This window comes from Cotesia typhae, unplaced genomic scaffold, assembly GCF_013202065.1.
Source record: "Cotesia typhae breed Kobodo isofemale line unplaced genomic scaffold, CoteBio_Ctyphae contig_119, whole genome shotgun sequence".
In the NCBI taxonomy this organism is placed as follows: Eukaryota; Metazoa; Arthropoda; class Insecta; order Hymenoptera; family Braconidae; genus Cotesia; species Cotesia typhae.
The window spans coordinates 1427943-1447533 of NW_027423712.1; the positions used below are offsets into that span (position 1 = coordinate 1427943).

The following is a 19591-nucleotide window of genomic DNA, read 5'->3' on the forward strand; positions in this document are numbered from 1 at the left end:
ACATGTGTATAAGTGCGCATGACAGGTCCTTGTTCTGATCGGTTGGTTTACCAACCGAGAATAATTCACTGATAAAGGGATTTATTAATTGTTAATTCATTTTTTTATTAGATAAGATTTACTGACATTTATAATCAGGATTGAATATTGGTTGAATTTAAAAATCTTAAAGTCCTTTTTTTAAATGTGAAAAAAAAATTTTTGGAACCAAATTAATTTTTTTTCACAAAATAAAATTAGTAAAAAAAATTTTTCTAATCATAATTTCAGTTTTTGAAAGATTTGAATTACAAAAAATTTACAGCTAATTAATAAATTGTCTATTAAATGTTAATAAATATTTATTTGGATTTTTGAATAAAAAGTGTATCAAAATTTTATCACAGATCAAATTGATAGTTGAAAAATAAAATGAATGATTTTAGAATTTTTGATCAACTATTAAATCTATCAGTGAATAATAAATTCGTCTTGTGTTCTATTAATCTCCTAACTCGGCATGCAATCTCAAGAATATGATACGCCGATTCCTAATCCCCATGTAAATCCAATTCAGGACTTACATTGCCTTGCATTAACGCATTCCGTCTCTGTCTAAGAGTATTATCTTCCTAGGTTGAAGATTATGCGACAGAGAAGACGTAGACTATTCCATCAAGCCTCATCTCAAGACTATGATCCAGAAATGGATGTTGTCGAAAATCCAATCGCAATAGCAATATCAATTAACCACAAGCTATAAGGATTTTCAATCAAAATCCCAATCCAGGATGAACAGAATAAGTGCTCAAACAAAGCCATAGCCTGTAATCAAAAGCATTTGGCACAATAATAATGATTCATCCTTGTCAGCATCTGCACAAAGTGCTGTATAGTCTTCTGATGGAGTTTGTCGAGTGTCCTCGTACTGTTTCGTCACAGCTGCTGCAGTGAGTTCCAAGTACAGAATAACGTATGTTGATGTTGATTCATAGAACACGACTCGGGACGCGGGGGCATCAAACATCTTATTTACATACGTATGTACATATAAGATAGATAGGTATGCGATGCAAAAATACGGATAATGTACATGTTGTTTCAACGAGCATACCCGCAGTCGAGGCCCAACAATATATGTTAACTTCGGATTATAATTGAAGTTATGTTGTTCCTGTCTGTTGTTTATGACTATGATTCTGTTGAGAGAATTTTAAATTGTTTATGAAGCAAGATTTGAATTTTAAATTCAATTGCTCTACTTTTGATGCTATTGATTTATTTTGTAACTTCAATACCAATTTTATTGATCTGTTAGCAGTAAATTAAACATTGACAGGTGTTTGGATAAATTGGTAAAATTAATTGAAGTTTTATTTATGGATTTGTTATTGAAATTGTAGAAGTTTAATCAAAAATTAATAATTAAAAGAAAAAGTTACAGAATTATAAATCTATTTTAATAAAAGATAAAATTATTTTGAAAATTAATCAATTTGAGTGTTTATTCATCAGTAATTTTGTTTTGCTATTTTTGATCCAATAATTAAGGATTACATTCATGAAAAAATGACTGAAATAACTGAATATTGATTATCGGAATTGATATGTCATTAATAATGAAGACAAAAAGTTATAAATGACACAGTAGATCTGTTCTAATAAAAGAAGATAATTTAATCAGTTTGAGTGTTTATTTGTCAATAATATAATTGAAATATTTTATATAATTTATTATGAAGTTATTGATAAATAATACTATCTAAATTTTGTTAGAAAATTAATTAAATTTCTCGGCAAATAAATTTTTGACCAACAACAATAAAGTAGATCAACGAATTAAATCAATGAATTTTTTTGCAAGCATAATTTTGTTAAATGCTTGCATCGACATATTGTAATTTTAACTGTATTAAGCAAGGAAAGATTATTATTATTATTATTACTGTATGAATAATGACAAAGCACCCAAGAATTTTCATAATAGATAAAAAATCTATTTTTACGATTTCAGGAGATAGATAAAATTTTTTTTCAACTAAAACTTCGACGTTATCTTTCAAATACCAATTTTTAACGATCAAAAATGAATCATTAAATTTTTTACTCATTAGTAATTACGTAAGTACGTTTTAATAAATTTTTTTGGAGCACAGCGGAAAAAGTCCAGACAAAATTGCTGCAATAATGAAATTATTATCACGCTTCTCATATTTCATTGTACGTATTAATAATTAATCAAATTCTTTGTAATTGTTAATTCAATACTGTTTATTGTATTGCATTGGGGATTATTGCATTCTTGGTATTGAGCAATAATCTTTGACAATGTGTTTATGCTATTGAAATTAAATGAAAATAATTCCAAGTGTCACGTACTGTTGATAAAGAACAGAAGTTTCAAATAAAATAAAATGAAAAAAATGTTTTTATAGTCGTGATGAAGGTTGCAGGTTTTTCACCATGTAAATACTTATCGCGAGTGAGTTAATGCATTTTCATGCTGCCTCTGTCGAGGTGCTTTGTATTGTACATTATATATTAAATTCACTTTTTAAGCACGCTTCAGGAAAATGGATTCTAAAGGTTACTTTTTTTTTGTTCTTATTCTTATTATTATGCTATTCTTTTCATTCTCTATTTGTTTATATTTATATTCAAATTACACGTGTAACAAGCTGTTAGTCTTACTCAGAGAAACATTAATTTGCTTATGCAAATTTATTTAAAAACTATTAAAAATAATTGACTATTTTTAAAAAACTAATTTTTAATGAAAGATAATTGTTCAAATAATTTTTTTTTTTATCTAATATCTAATAGAAAATTCAAGAAATTAACATTTTAGAAAATTATTTTTTTAAGAATTTTTTTACTATAATAATAAAAAAAAATTGGTAAAAATCTATTTTTTACTTAATTTTTGAAGTTTTTTATGCCAAAAAAAATTAGTTTTATTTTTAATGAACTTTAATAAAAAAAAAAAAAATAAATAAATAATAACTATCATATTTGTGAGTTCAATTATTTTAGACCATCAAAAATAAATAAAACATTTAAACTTTTCAATTTTAACCGGGATCAAGATATTATTCTAAAGAATAAAATTTTCCTTTCTATGCCCAACTGCATAAATATTAATAAGTACATTAATAAACAGTGAAGTAGTTGTAGTAAGGCCACTGAAAGAATTCACTGTTTAAAGCCAAAGAGGAAGAGAATTAATCTAACGAAAATAAAAAACGCCTATCGAGATATCCCCACACACACACACACACACACACACACACACACAAACACATTATCATCCATATATTATAACTCATAAAGGTTAATATATATTATAAATTATAAGCATAGAAAAGAGATGATGACCATATCGGGATTACACCGAAGCGTTCAATTATGATAAATCGTTATGTCCATCCAGACGGTCATATAATCTATTATATGCCCGATAATTAATATAAGATACCAGAGCCGGTATCACATCGGGTATGGCGCAGTAATAGAGTGTATGCAAATCCGGGACAATCCACGGCAGTCATGGATAAAAGTCGACTCATGCTCGACTCAGGATACGATCCTCAGGATAATAATGATGCCGATGTTAATAGCAACAATAATGACGCTGCAAGTGCTGATAATGGAAATGATAATAATAATTATAATACCCCAGAATAGATGGTAATTAAATCTTCGATCTTCAATAATCCATCTCACCTTTCTCGCAAACTTTCACAGCTTTAAATTAACTAAATAAAACTTCCGTGCCTATCAATGTGACTCACAACTTTTGAGTTTTCATTTTTCTTTTCTTTGTCTTTGGTCTTATTCCATTTTATCTCATCCGGGAGAAAATTTTCGACGATTATAGATCCCGACTATATATAGATGCTTCCAATGAATAATCTAAACTGATAGAATTTATTAACTGTTAATAAATTCACTTATATATCAATTTGTTTTTTCATTTTTTCAATTTAATTTTATTTTTAATAAATTAAAATTTTTTTATAATATTTTATCAGTTTTTATTCATAAAAAAAATTTAGATCTACTTGATTTATTTTTTTAATCTATTTAATTTTTCAAAATTTTTTATTCAAAAATCTAAATTAATTTTTTTAAAAAATTAATAAATATCTATGAAATTATTCGGTGTTAAAAAATCATTTATAATAAAATAAATAGAGCGTATTAAATATCAACAAATACTTAATAAATTTCAGAAATTCAATTAATATAAATAAAATACACCTAAGTAGTGGCTGGACGCTTCCCCCAAAAATTTCAGAAGTTTTTAATTTAAATCCTCGAGTCCATCTGGCACGAGGACTTTTCACCAAATTTATATGTGCCAGAGTGAAAAGCAGGGACAATGCAGGCGAGGGAGGCCAGTACAGACCCACAGAAGAGTCCTTTCATTGGAGAATAGAAGTTAAGAGTAGGAGATAAAATATATATTAGAGAAGAACGGAAAGGATGCCTAGGAAATAAAGATGATAATATAGCACTCGCTGTCTAGTGCCACGTGCCCGTATACACACCATGAAAGCCTTACTTCTCGCTCTTGTTCCCTTGTTCTTATGACATATATACACAGCTTCCTTCTTCCTTCCACTCTCTTTCACCTTCATAGATAGATATAGATATATGCCTTACTTCCATGCCCCTTTATACTTCCCCGGGTATTTATAACGCGCGTTCATTTTCGACGCAGCTTTTCCGGATGGCCGTCACAGCTGCAAAAGCTACTGTACACTCGGCTGAAGACGAAAACCATCCAGAGTAGCTTATGTATATGTATATAGATCATCGTTCATCGGTAAAAGCTGCGCCCAGGAGAAATAAAGAGGGAAGAAAGATTTAAACTCTCTTTTCCATTGAACGGCTTACGGTCCAACTAGCGGGGAATCGATACCTAATGCTCGACCGTCGCCATCACCATCACCATCACCATCCGATGCTCCGAGGACTTGGAAAGTCTCAAGAGTTCAATGAAATTTTGTTTTTTTTTTTTCCTTCTAAATCTTGGTAATTATTTCTCGACTTGATAAGTCATTTTTACACTGATAAAAAAATTAACTTGATTCAGAAGAAAATCAACTATATCATTTTGAAGATTTTTATCGTTGTAAATGATGTAAAAAAATTGTTAAAATCATTTAAACCAATGATTCCTTAATAAAATATTTTTCCACTTGATTTAAAAAAATCAAAATAATATTCTTGCACAAAAAAAAAATTAGCTTAAATGAAGAGAAAATTCTTGAACCAAAAAATATTTTTGAAAGTTTCACTGTCTTGAATTAAAATCAAAATTAATTGAAACCAAGAAAAATTTCTTAGTTTAAGAATTTTTTTTCTCAAATCGAGAAAATTAAGTTGTTTAAAATTATTTATGCTTAATTTTAACAAAACTATTTGTAGTTTGTATTTGAAAATGAGTTTCTCAAAAAATTGATAAATTTAAATGAATCTGGACAATAATTTTTCATTTCTTCAGTAAATATATCAAATTATACCATAATTTTTGACAATCTATCAGATCAGGTCCAGATATCTTCCATATCTGCAACGAATAGCCACTCTACCTCTCCCCTGCTATTCTTCGGCAATAGTAATGAAAAAATCCCCCCGAAGAGAGAAGATATCGATCGATTCCAGTGTCTCGTGTGAAAGCCATGAAAATTGGCGATTTGCGATGTGAGTCATGACGACTATCTCGTGTGTCTCGTGTGTCGAGCAACATATCACCTACCCTGTGCTCTGTACTGAGAAGCAATGAAGAAGGCGAAACTTTATTTAATGCAAATTTCTTCTCAATAAAGTTAAGACGGCGACACGACACACGTGAGACGCACAAAGTGTCGCAAGTCTTGAGGGACTAATTCAGTCACAGTGCAGCTGGAGTGTGGGGGTGTGACGAGATGATGATCAGATAGGAAGACTTGCACGAGGAGTAGAAACGGGCCATATTTTGCTTATGCTTCTCCGCTGAATCGATTCTGCAAGTGCCAACCTGAACGTGTTGAGACTCTTTCCACCCCTGTATTTTTTTTATTAGGCTCCTATTCCATCCCCTTTGTCGCTTCATACTCTTAGCGTATTGCGTCGGGTGAAAATTCTCGTTTAGTTACTATCCAGAAAATAATGAAAATAAAAATAAGAGACAAAAAGTGGAAATTCCATTTGCGATAGGATAAAGCTGGTGTTCTATCGTTGAATTTTCTGAGTGTGTTGTCATGATGATGATGAGCTCAAGTTGGAGTATAAGCTAGACGAGACGCTCCAGAAATTTACGGGCCGAAAACGGCGAGACTGTCGGAGCAGCAAAACTAAGACCAAGACCAAGACCAAGAAGTTTACGAGCTGGTCCTTTCTTGCACATGTACACAATACTTTCTCGGTTGATGCGACAACAACAGCCAACCAGCCGGCTATATAAGTGAAATATGTGAGCAGAAGATTGTGGTTTACGAGCTTTAGCTTTTTCATTTGCTCCGTTGAGTGTTGTCCCCGTTCTGAGGTAACCGCAGACGAAAAACAGAGAATAATAAAACCTCTGAATAATAATTATCATAAAAAGTTTAAAACAAAAGAGTAAATGAGAAATGAGGACGGGAAATATGAGAAAATCCCTCTTTGGAATGGGATGCGATCATTAGTCAGATTCAGTGCATCCTTCAATTCCCTTTTCACCGCCATTTAAATGGCAAGTATCGATTCTCGCCTGAGAACACTGGCGTCGTATTCTCCTTCATTCTCAACCCTCCAATACTTGATCAGCCATTTTTCTTCTTTTTTCTTCTTTCCATCACTCTTCTCTCACTTAAACATTTAATTTTTCCTCGACAATGCTTTCTGTCATAGTTCGCCGTTGATTGAACCAGCGAAAAGGAAGCCCTGTCGGCGTAATTCAGTTCGCGTGACTCTTTTTTAGCTACTCTCCTCGGTGAACACACTCACCTCGACCAGAGAAATCAGAGACCGCAAACAACAAACCATTGGAAAGCCTCTCGTATTTCTTCCAGCGTCTATTAACCCACGGGTGCTCCTGCTCTCGCTGATGCTAGTTACCTTGCTCATAATACACATCAAGATCATATATATTAGCCAATACATGTTACATATAAATATCCTGTCGATTACAACAAGAACATCAGTAACTCTTCAAAATGTGTTTATAACACTTAAAAATTACCCAGGGAGGTTATGATTTTGAACTAATGCCTCGATGTTGATTACCGGTCATTTCCTCTGCTTCCCTCCTTAAAATCCCCTCGTTCCCTCGCTCTCAGGTCTACGTGGGCGTCAACCAACTCATATGGTGAATAATTTCGCTTCCAAGCACGGCTATTACCTCCAGGATACGGCGATCGCTTCATACCCGGTGAAAATTGCTCCTTTCGTTCGAGACACGGTGAATATATAAAAAAAAATCCCTATAATACATTTATAATAAATATATAAAATTCATAAAAAGACAAAAAGTCTGTCCAAAGAATCCCTTGGTTCATTTTTAGGTGCGTGTACGCGTATCAGTAATCCGGCGGAGCAAATATGAGTGAAGGAATAGAAAGACATTGCGTGTGTCTTTGCTTCGAATATTACACACATACATTTATGTGTATTGTGTACAATATAAATATACATAAACTTTCGAATGTATGCATGTATCATGTGGATGTACGAGAGACAAGCGGATGGATAGGCGGAGCCAACAAGATTCACGGGCTTTGACTCTTTTACTTTTATTTGGACACACGTCTTCTTCGAATACCGAGTACATACACCCGCGCTATGTACTGTTTGTATTATATTCCGTGGTATAACTGTATTTTCTCGCTGGCCCGCATTACTTCGAGAATACACTCTACTATATATACTTAATACTACTTTGCTTTATATGTATGTACTATATATATATATATATATATATATATATATATATATATATATATATATATATATATATATATATATATATATATATATATATGAGTACATACATATATCGGTGAACAGTATTGATGGCGTATAAGTAGAGAAGAAAGTTTTTGAACGATTTCAAAATTTATTCACGGGTACTTTTACCTATACATATGTACCAACATAGATACACCTTTGTGATCTCATTTTACACTTAATTTTACTTTGCTCAACTTTACATTTTATATAATATATATATATATATATATATATATATATATATATATATATATATATATATATATATAAATAAAATATAATTATTATCGTTACACATAATATAATATATAAACGTTCTCTCTGCTGTAGATATTTACAGATTTTTATTAATTTTTCTACGGTACGTTAGTTACCAGTAAGCAATTATTATTCTCAAGATAATATTGCTGGAAGTGTATATCAAATCTATATAAGGTAAAGAGTTAGAGGCTATGACTGGAAGCAACACAGCACTGATAGAGTATTATGTACCATGGATATAGGATCAGAGACCAAGTACGTAGTGTACAAAGTCTTAACTAAACTTGTTGTTATTTTCTGCTCAGGCATCGTTATACTACAAGATGGAGAGAAAAAGAGAGAATAAAGTCAAGCGAACTAATGTTCTCGGCTCGACTAGTAGAAAAGATACATCTTAGCCACTACCATGTTGCCACATCTTGTGACGGTCATCCTTGACGTCCTTCAGTAGTAAAAAATAAATAATACTCTTGACAACTCTCTACTCTATCTGGCGTCAACTCTCCTCTCTATAATTTATTCGATTAATAATTCTAAATCCCGGGAAAAAATATTAACAAAATAATGACTAGACTCTCTTATAAAAATATCACGCCCCTTAAGTTTGCTTTGATTGAGGGCCTGAAAGATTTAAATGAGTCCTGCGTCCTGGGCCCGATGATCTTCGTATTTAAAATACCACGTTGCCACACCTCGGTAGACTCCGTGTAAACAAGACGTGACCAAGCAATTCCCCACGTTTCGGGTAACTAAGCGTGGTTGGCACTCGAATTACCTCTACTCAGTATACAGTACAGTTTTTTTTTCTTGCTGGGTATTGCATAAGTAGGATGAGGATGAGGTGAAGAACCACCCAAATGCCGGCTGTAGTCTCCAGTCCCAGTTCGACTCTTCGCCAGCTCGATTGAGCGATAAGAAATAAATTACCAGGGAAATAAGCTGAAGACGGTACGCTCAGTATGTAATAAAGTTAAGAGTGTAAACACTTCCTGGGATCCTTGGCATTCTTATGGATTCCTCCGGGTTTCCTTGTTTTAATGCAATCCTACAGCTGTCAGCCACTCGATTACTCCTCTTGTGTCTTTAGCGCTACCTCAGCAGCATTCAGCTGTAAATATAATGTGTAATATCCATGCACCCATTATATACATACTCACATGCTCACTTTTATTGCCTTATACCGAGAAGGTGTGAGACGAAATGGTTACTCAACGTTGGTCATAATTTTTTTCCCCAAGCGAAACTGCTGCGCTTGACAATATGGAATGGCGAACAGCCATGTTGCCGTTCTTGAGCATACAGCATACAGGAGAGTACCTCTTGCTGAAGCTGCGGCAACCTTAGCTCTGTATATTGTATACTGTATCTTTGGCCTTCTTACTCCCATCTCTTCTCTTTTCTTCTTCTCTAGTATATTGTAAATTGTACATTGTACATTGTGTACGCCACACACTCAACTTGGAGCCTTGTGCTGGTGTATAAGATGTCGAGTACTCGTATTGAAGCCACAAAGACAGGAATAACGGGCCGCCAAGGGCCAGCCAGTAGCCGTATTATGTAGTTTGACCGGCATACACTGGTACTAGTAGCAATAACAAAAGTACCAGCAATAACAGTCGTAGTATTTTTTTCCATTCTCAACATCTACTCCAACAAACTCTACGGTGGTAAACTCATGTGACGTGATGACGCAGAACCCTTCGCAATTGGTATATATTGTATACATATATATAAATACAACAGCGTGTAGCTTCAGCCAAAGTAAAGGGACGCATTTGCTAATCTCTCGCCTATACTTTGTTCTTTTTTCTTTTTTTCGACTCTCTTTCTCTCCACTCTCATTACTGAAGTACGGAGCTGTCGTACGTCTTTAACGTTTTTTCTCTGGTATACGTCAACGTCGAGCACCAGCAACAGGGAGTAAGGCTTTCGTGGAAACCCCTCCGTGTCTTTATCTTGAGTCTCTGGCATCTACCGGAGGGTTTTGCTGCGATATATATAAATATATAACATACACACCATAGATCTCTTGGTCGCGTCAAAGAATCCATATAATACATACTTATAACATATAACAAAGTAAGTCTAGGAGCATATTTATAATGTCGGTGTGTGCTGTAACGGTACAACCTACTATACCTAAGACAGAAGACTGCTTAACAATCTACATTACACTAGGATGCTCGGCGATCGATCAATTTTAATAAACAAACTTTTACGGTCTGTGGTTACGGGTCTTCTTCTCTGTAGGTGCTCGTATTATATCGAACACACGCTTGCCGTTTTTCGGCGAGGCTACCAACCTCTTCTACATTCATTGCTCTCTTTCTCCTCACTACCGGTTCTTCGCGTCCTCGCCGACGAAACAAAGGCCGTTCAAGGTTGTCGGGAATTAAAAAAAAGAGCCATGAAACACAACCAGCCAGAGTATACCTAAAAAAATCAACACGAGACCATTACCAGAATCATTTCAGACATAATATATAACTTAGTCCATCAAACCATCAAACATATACTCACAAATGATGTATTTTTGTTTGCTTTCGTTTGTGACACACACGTCTCTTTCTTTCTTTCTTTCTTTCTTTATATATATATATATATATATATATATATATATATATATATATATATATATATATATATATATATATATATATATATATATATATATATATATATATATTCTTCTTCATATTATTCTTAATACATATAAATAATTCCAGCAACCAGCATGGATATAATACACCGTGACGAGTCTCTTCCGGTGTCACGCGATATCCAGGATCGCTGTAACTTGGTGAGTAGATTGAACGACTCTGGATGTCGAATCCAGGCTTTTAAAATCCCCGACAACCTACTCCAAACGGATTAAATCCATTTCCTAGTAGCTTCTGTGTTGGAGATGGTGTAGAGCATTGAGAGTCCTTGTCGACAACTGCAAGGGCATGCTTCTTCATTTTTACTGGCACTACCACTTGCATTGCTACGCCTACATCTAGCTTCCAGGGTATATACTGTAATATACGATCAAAAATACAGCTCCATTATGTTTAATGTAGAATGTGGAGGTTCGTGACCGAGACAGGGTCTGTACGGATTTCCGAAATCTCTGAACAAGAAAAAGCAGAGGGAGAATTCTAAAGAAATACGGAATTTGTATTGATAAAAAGATATTTCTGTCAGCGTCTGTGCTCTTTATTTTCTCCTTTCAACGTTCCAGTTGATTATATCGCTCGTGCTTTGTATATATTTATTATTATTATTATTATTATTATTATTATTATTATTATTATTATTATTATTATACACTATAGCACACATATTTAATATAATATCAGAGATGTGAAAATGGGGGTGTTGTAGGTAAGTTGAAATAAAAATTACACGGTGTAATTTACTTAAGACATTAATTGCCCGAGCACACGTCATCGTTTTAGTTAACACGAAGGAGAACAATGATAACGAGGTTGTTTTTTTGTAATTATAATTATATTTTGTTAAAAAATTAAACACTCGTGGTGGCAAAGTGTGGAGAAAAAAATAACAGGAATAATATTACAGTGATAAAATATTTTTATCTGGTCGGGAAGAAAAATCCTGTCGCATAGGAATCGATTTTACGTAGGAGTATTCTGAAGAGATAGTGCAGTGTACTCAGCTTAAATTTTTTGGGCTGAGGTCCAAGAGTGCACTCGTCGATGGAGCTTTTAAGTCCGCGGAAGAGCCATACATTTTCTCTTCTCGGACATTATAATGGCGATAGTTGTTGGTAGAGAGTATACACATAGCCAGGTTAGAAGAGGAAAGATATTAAATGGTGAACCGAGGTTAGCTAGAGCAGATAACAATAACAGGAATGATGGAGATGAGCAAGACAGATACCGGAATGAAAGCGAGGGCTCCATGAAAATTCGATGCGCCACGGTAAATACTTAGTAATTACTCTTCGAAGTCGTTAAGCCTGGATCTGGCTTAATTTACGGCGGTCTTTACGCAACCGGCGTGCTGCGGTCCGATGTTTGTTACCATATAATATATACATTGTATATTATATATTCAGGCGATGAAAGCCTATCTTTCTCTATTATATTATCTTGCATGTTGTATGTAGAGAGTAGACGGGTATGACCGGCTGGGTACCCACTGGGATTCTCAAATATCCAAAGAAGAGATCCGGTGTAGTGCCTTTACTTCTTTCCATATTACCTCCACCTACTTTAGCTTCACCTCAACCTCCAGCGCCTCCATCATTTCTTTTCTCTCGGGTATTTGCGTTATCACCAGATCCTTCAGATTTCCGTTCGTTCAAACGCCCAGATAAATTTTACTAGTCACTTTTACGTCAAGCTGTGTGTCATAAAAAAATAATAAAAGAAAAGGAAAAGTAAAATCGAGCAAAAAGATAAAAATAAAAAATGTAACTGAGTAGAACTCAAAAGGGAAAAGCAAAAATTTTTTTTTTTAAACCAAGTTTGCTGTTGCAATTCTCATTGGCCCGTACGTTTTACGCTTCGTTACAGGAGACCGGATAGGTAGAACGGGAATCGTGCAAAGATTTTACGATGCCAGCTCGTAAGCCGATACTTTAGGGATTCCTCTCCTCGCTGGTTATTCAGTTTTTTCTTTTTTTATTTCTTTATTTTATTTAACTGTACTTTTTCAGTTCAAACTGACTCCCTCGCAGGGAGCGACACTGAAAAGGCAAAAAAAAAAAAAAAAAAAAAAAAAAAAACCAATAAATAATATAATAAATAAAAGCTGAGCTGGTAAAGTTTGTGGTTACGCCACTGGCAAACTGGCAATTTATCGAAAAGAGATGGAGACTCGATCATTTAAACCGAACAATTATTCGTATTGAGATCGAGTCATTGTGTGTTTTAAACGGCCTTTATCATTATCATTATTATTATTATTATATTATAATACTAAAACTAAATTCGTGTATTACTACAGTAGTAGTATTGTAACAGCTGCGTTTCAATTTGCCGGCATGCAGACATTTACCCGCTAGTTGTGAAGTTTTTAAAAAAAGTGCCCCGCATCGCGTGACTCGATTATAAATCGACAATATGTTTACAATAATATAAGACCTATATACTATACTATTAGTATATCATTGAAGATCGAGTTGTTTACTAAGCGAATCATCTAGCCTGTAAGCACGCATAAGATATTTTCAGTGCAGCTTCTTTATCTTCAATTAACCTTCTTATAATTATTATTACTGTCACCAATTAGTCTTCATTACTATTATTATTATTATATCTTTAATTTTCAATTTTGACTTACCTAAATAATTAAAAATTATAATTATAAATAAAATGTCATAATTTTGATGATAATCTTACCACTAATACGCCTCATATCAGCGTCTGAATCCCCAAGTCGCCTTCACGGGCTCTGATCTCCACTCGAGAGCAACAAGACAGCTATTATTGCCAATAAACACCATACCAATAAATATTATTATTATAAAACGGGAATATCACCTGCGTTTAAATATAATTTCACGAATACACGGTATGACTTATTATCATCCTTTAAATGAAAGATTTAAAATCTATATTTGTAATGGAATTTTCCAATATGCGCACTGTAATTTTTATTTATTATTATGGAGTGGAAAATATTATTTTTATTATTTTACTATCGGTATTGATAATATATGAGTTATATATTTAATTGAAACTTCAATTTAATCAACAAACAATTCACGGAGATTAAACGTCACATTGACAATGTACATTATCACCGGTGTTACCGGTGAAAATTATTTATGTATTGTTAGAGATGATATATGATTTAGTATATATATATATATATATATGTAAACCGAGCAATATACAACACACGACACAACAGTACCACAGTCGAGATCCAACGAATAACGTTCCACGGATGATCCGGTAGTACTGGCTGGAGTTTAGTGCCGCGAGACGCCACCAGAGCACCCGGGCGGGTCCATTGTCCGACGCCACCGTGCGTATCCCCACTTAATATCTTTTTCATATAAATATACACATACATCACAAATGTGTGTGTATGTTTGTGTTTATGTGTGCGCAAGGATATGGATACATCTGGGGATATTACAGTGTGTGTTATGTACAACCGACCGTAAATCTACGCTCTGTGTTTTACTACATGAACCCCACTACTAATACTACCACCACTTTGTGATGACGACGCGAATACTTCGTACTAGCGCGACCACCGGTTCCACCACGCGCAACAAAGAAATAAACCTATGGAAAAAAATTTTTTTTACTGTCGAATTATTATTATTATTATTATTATTATTATTGTAATTGTTGTTATTATTATTCAAGTGGTTTTTCATACATGACACTGAAGTTAACAGACATTAGAAATATTTTTAAAATTTTATTATAATTAATTTATTATGAAAAAAATTCCATATGTGAAAATTTTTTTAAATTATTAGTCAAAGATTTGTTATAAAATTTTTAAAATTGACAGCTGACTGCTGACGTCAGTATTATTCATTCATTTAACTAAGACACTGAAATTAACTGACGTTAAAAATATTTTTAAAATTTTATAATAATTAAATTGTTACGAAAATTCAGTTAGCCGACATTTCAAAATTTTTAGATATTTTTTATTGAAAAAATTTCAATTAAAAAATTTAAAAAAAAATTTCACATGTAAAAAACTTGAAAAACTATAAGTGCAATTTTTATGACATTAACGTAAGCATTCACTTAACCATTTTTTAATTTTGTTTAACAAATAAATTTTTTCCAAAAAATATTTTTAAAAAAATTGCATTTTTTATTTTTTTTAAATTTCTACATGTCAATTTATTTTTGTCATAATTTATTTGTTTCAAAAATTCTTAAACTTATCAAATGTCTGCTAAATTGATATTCATGCAATTTCTTAGAAACATCTTTTTAATTGTAATTTAATTAACAAAAAAAAATCAAAAATTGTTAGACGTCTGCTAACTTCAATGTTATAAAAAATTCTATATGTAAAATTTAAAAAAATTATTAGTCAAAGATTTGTTATAAAATTTTTAAATTGACAGCTGACAGCTAACTTCAGTATTATTTATTAATTTAATTAAGACACTGAAGTTAATTGACATGTGAAATTTTTTTATAATTTTATAGCAATAAAATAATTATAAAAAAAATTCCATATGAGAAAATTAAAAAAACTTATGAGTGAACATTTTTAAAAGAATATTTTGTTGTAATTAATTTATTAAAAAAAAAAAAAAAAATGACAGTTGTCAGTTAACTTCAATATCATTTTCGTACTCACATTTTTATTTGCTGATACCGGAAAATATTAAGCACGGACGTGGACAGGAAAGATGTTATTTATTTGTATAGATTGAATATAAATCCCGGGAACTACTGGTTGGAGGTATTATGATACAGAAAGTTGCGGATAACCGACACTTTTTTATTTTAAATAAACAAATTATACATTTATAATGGAGGATTATTATTATTTTATTTTATTTTTACAGGAGTTGGAAATCGGCCACTATACACGCTTGGTTGATGGATGAAGTTTTTATGACAGCACTCTAGAAGTTATAGGTATGGATATATATCTATATACATATGGATTTTAATTTTAAAGAATAAATTAAATTTTTATGGAATAAGAATTGCAGATAAAATTTCTTATGGTTTTTTTTAAGAGTTGAATTTTTTATTAAAACAAAAATTGTTAAATTTTTGCTGGGTAATATGTAGAGTATGACTTTCAGTTGCATTGTTGAAAATTTTTATTGTTATATTGTGACAAGCCATAAATCTGTCGTAAAATTTATACTAAAAATAGTTTGACAGGTTTTATGGAAAAATTTTACGTATGAAGAAATATTTAAGAAAGAGTTTTTGCATGTAAATTTTTGTAAAATGAATTCCATGTTCTTATGAAATAATAATGTCACTTTGCAATTATAAAAATTGTCTAAAAATTATCATACGTAAATATTGCTGATTAATTTGCAATTTAAATAGTTTTTTTTTAATTAATTGTCAAATATGCTAATTAAATATGGATAAGATTTCGTAACTTATATGTTTATTAGTTTCAAAAAAAATTATATTGCAAATTTTTTTTGCCGCATAATTAATTCAAATAATTAAAAAAAAATTTCTATTTCTATTAAAATTATCGATAAAAAATATTACATGTAGTGATATTAACTCTTAAACATCGATAAGTAAATCTAAGAATTATTTGATCGTGTAAGAATTCAAATAATTTATGATACTACCTGTTAAAAAAATTGAAAATCAATACAATAAAAAATTTCGATTTTACTGATTGCTCAAGACTTAGTGGTATATTTATACTGCTATTGCTATGAAATAAGTGTTTAAAATTCACACCTGTTGTAATTTAAACATACATTTGTCAACTAAGATTTAAAAGTACTTATAAAAAAATTAAAATGTAGATTTATTTTAAAGATGTAAAAATCGAGAAAATTTTTCTCGTAAAATTTCGGAGCAGAGGTGATTTTATTGTTGGTATTATTATATTTTTATGGATTGTCAAGTGTTTTTATCTTGACACCTGGATTATTTTAATATCTTTATACTTTTATTGACAAACTTTAGGCGTGAAGGTCGAATCCAGCGAGCACAATGCCGTAGGAGTGTTGGTACTTTTTGCAATGTGTGTGTGTGTTGGATTGTGTGCTCTATTCGGCTGTACTATAATTCCCCTCTGATCATGATGGCCTCCTGACGATACGTTTGAACGAGATAGTGGCGGGAAAACAAATACAGGGGAGCGATTAGATAAGCCAAACCGGTGTGAAGACTAGATAAAAAATACTTCAAATGCAATTACAAGTATTGTGAAGTATTTTCAATAGAATTAAATGGGACACTAACTCAAAAGTATATTTATAAAATAAACATTTATAATATATAACATAAAAAAAAAAAAACATCTTAACTTATTTTTATATGAACATGTTTATGTTTAGATCAAACAAGACCCAGAAAAAAGAAATAATAATTATTAAAGATGAAAAGGACGCCGCAAAATCTTTATAAAATAATTTGTGGAGAAACAACAACACAAATAGAGAAAGATAAATAGTATGTAGTGTGTGTCCAAGAGGTGGCTGATTGGACGTTGGGGCTTGGCACAATAGCACTAATTAACATCAATTACAAGCGAGTATTAAGCCAGCAGCAACCATTCAACATAAGAGAGGACGAGAGGAGATGGTGATTTGGCGACGATGTATTTGTAAGAGAGTGACCAATATAATGGCTCAGGGGCTTGTTTAAACGTGACCACTGGAAGAGCATGCCATTGCAAAGTACGAGCTTTGTCAAGCTATTAACCAGTGATACATCGGAACTCAAATGCAACCCCTGATAGACGTCAATTGTTTAATCCTCTTAAAATTTTTTATTTTCTCTTTTCTTGTGGCGTGTAGTAGGTAGACAATGCTCAGCGTCCCCACAGACCACCACAACATCATACATCATACATCATGTAGATGACAACAGCAAGACTTCCGTACTTGTATTCAGTGGAGCTATCACAATCCGGCCTGCTCTCATCCAGAATAAATAATGAGGCGTTAATTACAAGTCGTTTTCTTGACTTGCAGACAAACGATAAAAAAAAAAAAAAAAAAAACCGTGAAAGGGTGTCTGTATCTACTTCGAGCAGAACTTCGTGTCAGCTTGAACTAAAAAATGAAGGGAGAGACAAAGAATTAAAATGATAAAAATGAAACATACGCAAGAGAGGAGGTATAATACAAATAAAGAGTGTCCTTGGCCAGGTGTAACTACATCCAGGAGTGAGTATCGCGGTTCAGGGTGTACACCCTTGTTGACTGTCGACAGTTGTCGTTAAAGTCAGAGCTTTGTAGCCATTCCGGGTGGTATCCCTAGCGGGTAGGGGTTGCAGTCAAGTATCAACAGCTTGGAGCGTGTACCCATACTCCTAACTCGAAACTCCATACTAGGACGCCCGATGCTGTAGTTAGGGGTGTCACCATAGCAACAGACCGCGGTTTTTCCTCCTACACCTCCCACTCAGAGTCCTGACTGGAGTCTCAGCGTTCAACATCCTCATGCTAACACAAATATACTAATACTCTTTCTTTATTTCTCTTAGCTCCGGTGTTTACTCTCTCGCAAATTCTACAATCGGCATCTCGTGTCCTATGAGAGTAGCTACACTAGTATGTATGTATGTAGAATGTTAAATGTTGAATGTAGAGTGTCTATGTGGTGTGTACTCCTACTCACTACTACGACAAGTACAAGTAGTACGTCGTTCACTCACCGGTATTTATAAGAGCCGCAGCAGCAGCACGAGGACTCGCGCGTACAACAACGCCGGGGTCATCCGTGCAGTCTTTCTTCTTGAACGGGACGTCGTAACCGTCGAATTGCCACCAACAGTTTAGAGTTGCTGGACGAACCTCCGGACTAGTGACTGTTCACTGCTGGATTTTTTTTTCTATGTGCAACAACAACAACAGCAGCAGCAGCAGCAGGCTTTTCTTCATTACTACTGGGCTTGATGCTATTCAATGTTGATGTTATTGATATTTATTGACGTTGATGTTACTGATGGTGCTCTGTAACTTAACTATCCAAGCACGTCGACTAACTCTCACCAGTAATACACTTTTATTGTTCGGGTATAAAACTAAAACAAAGGTGAAAATAAATTAAAAATTAAAAATAAATTAAAACGGGAAACTATTTAATAATGAAGAAAATAAAATTTTAGCTTCACAGAGGAGACACGTCCGCGGCCACAAACGTCGCGACTTGGTCTCTCTTTTTCTAACTTTCTTTGAGTATGCGCTCCCTCGTTGGTATACGTACACATAAAATATACCAGCTCATTCGTCGGGCTCTCTTCTCTTCTCTTCCCCGGGTCCCAAGCCTACGCTCCCTTCAGCACCCCTCTGGCTGACGGAATATCGATTGTGTAGCGCTGGTGGTCTCACAACCCGGGCTCCCACTCGTCTGCCCACCACGTATGCGCCATTTTGCAGAGAAACTTTCCCGGTAGAATCCAAGTAATAGTACTTACCGCTATACTAGATCCTCGCTCCCAAGGTAGCGTGGGATCGAATTTTAGTTCAAGTTGTTTCAAGAAACACACTGGTTATTGATATCATCAGGACAATCGACAATGACACTGCCGAGATGACGATGCCAACACTCTTAATCTTATATTTTCTATACCCACCTAACATTACTTTGTAAAAAATTATCCAGACGGGTGGAACGAGTCAAATTGCCTAGCATAAGTGGAAGGAATTTTCAGGATATACACAGAAAAAAAAAATTTACTTGAATCAAATAAATAATTTTGAAGAATTTCATCTTTT

At 33.1% G+C, this 19591-nt stretch overlaps 1 protein-coding gene and 1 long non-coding RNA gene across 4 annotated transcripts in view; one reads left to right on the forward strand and one right to left on the reverse strand.

The window, feature by feature from the left end:
* Positions 1–19509, reverse strand: part of Ckn (CRK like proto-oncogene, adaptor protein) — a 41322-nt gene extending 21813 nt beyond the window's left edge. The window contains exon 1 of one of the 3 annotated variants that reach the window (XM_074250895.1): positions 18529–19509. Coding sequence is in view for 2 of the 3 variants with exons in the window: in XM_074250881.1 (XP_074106982.1) it covers positions 13566–13581 (16 nt within the window). In the remaining variant the exon portion in view is untranslated. Of the gene's footprint in view, positions 1–13565; positions 14115–18528 lie in introns of those variants that run through there. The other 2 variants (XM_074250881.1, XM_074250890.1) reach the window with 2 other exon arrangements.
* Positions 15307–18522, forward strand: LOC141532558 (uncharacterized). Its single transcript, XR_012480110.1, has 4 exons — positions 15307–15615; positions 15722–15794; positions 16830–17114; positions 17204–18522. It is a non-coding gene; the product is annotated as an uncharacterized LOC141532558 (long non-coding RNA).
* Positions 19510–19591: the final 82 nt, after the last annotated feature.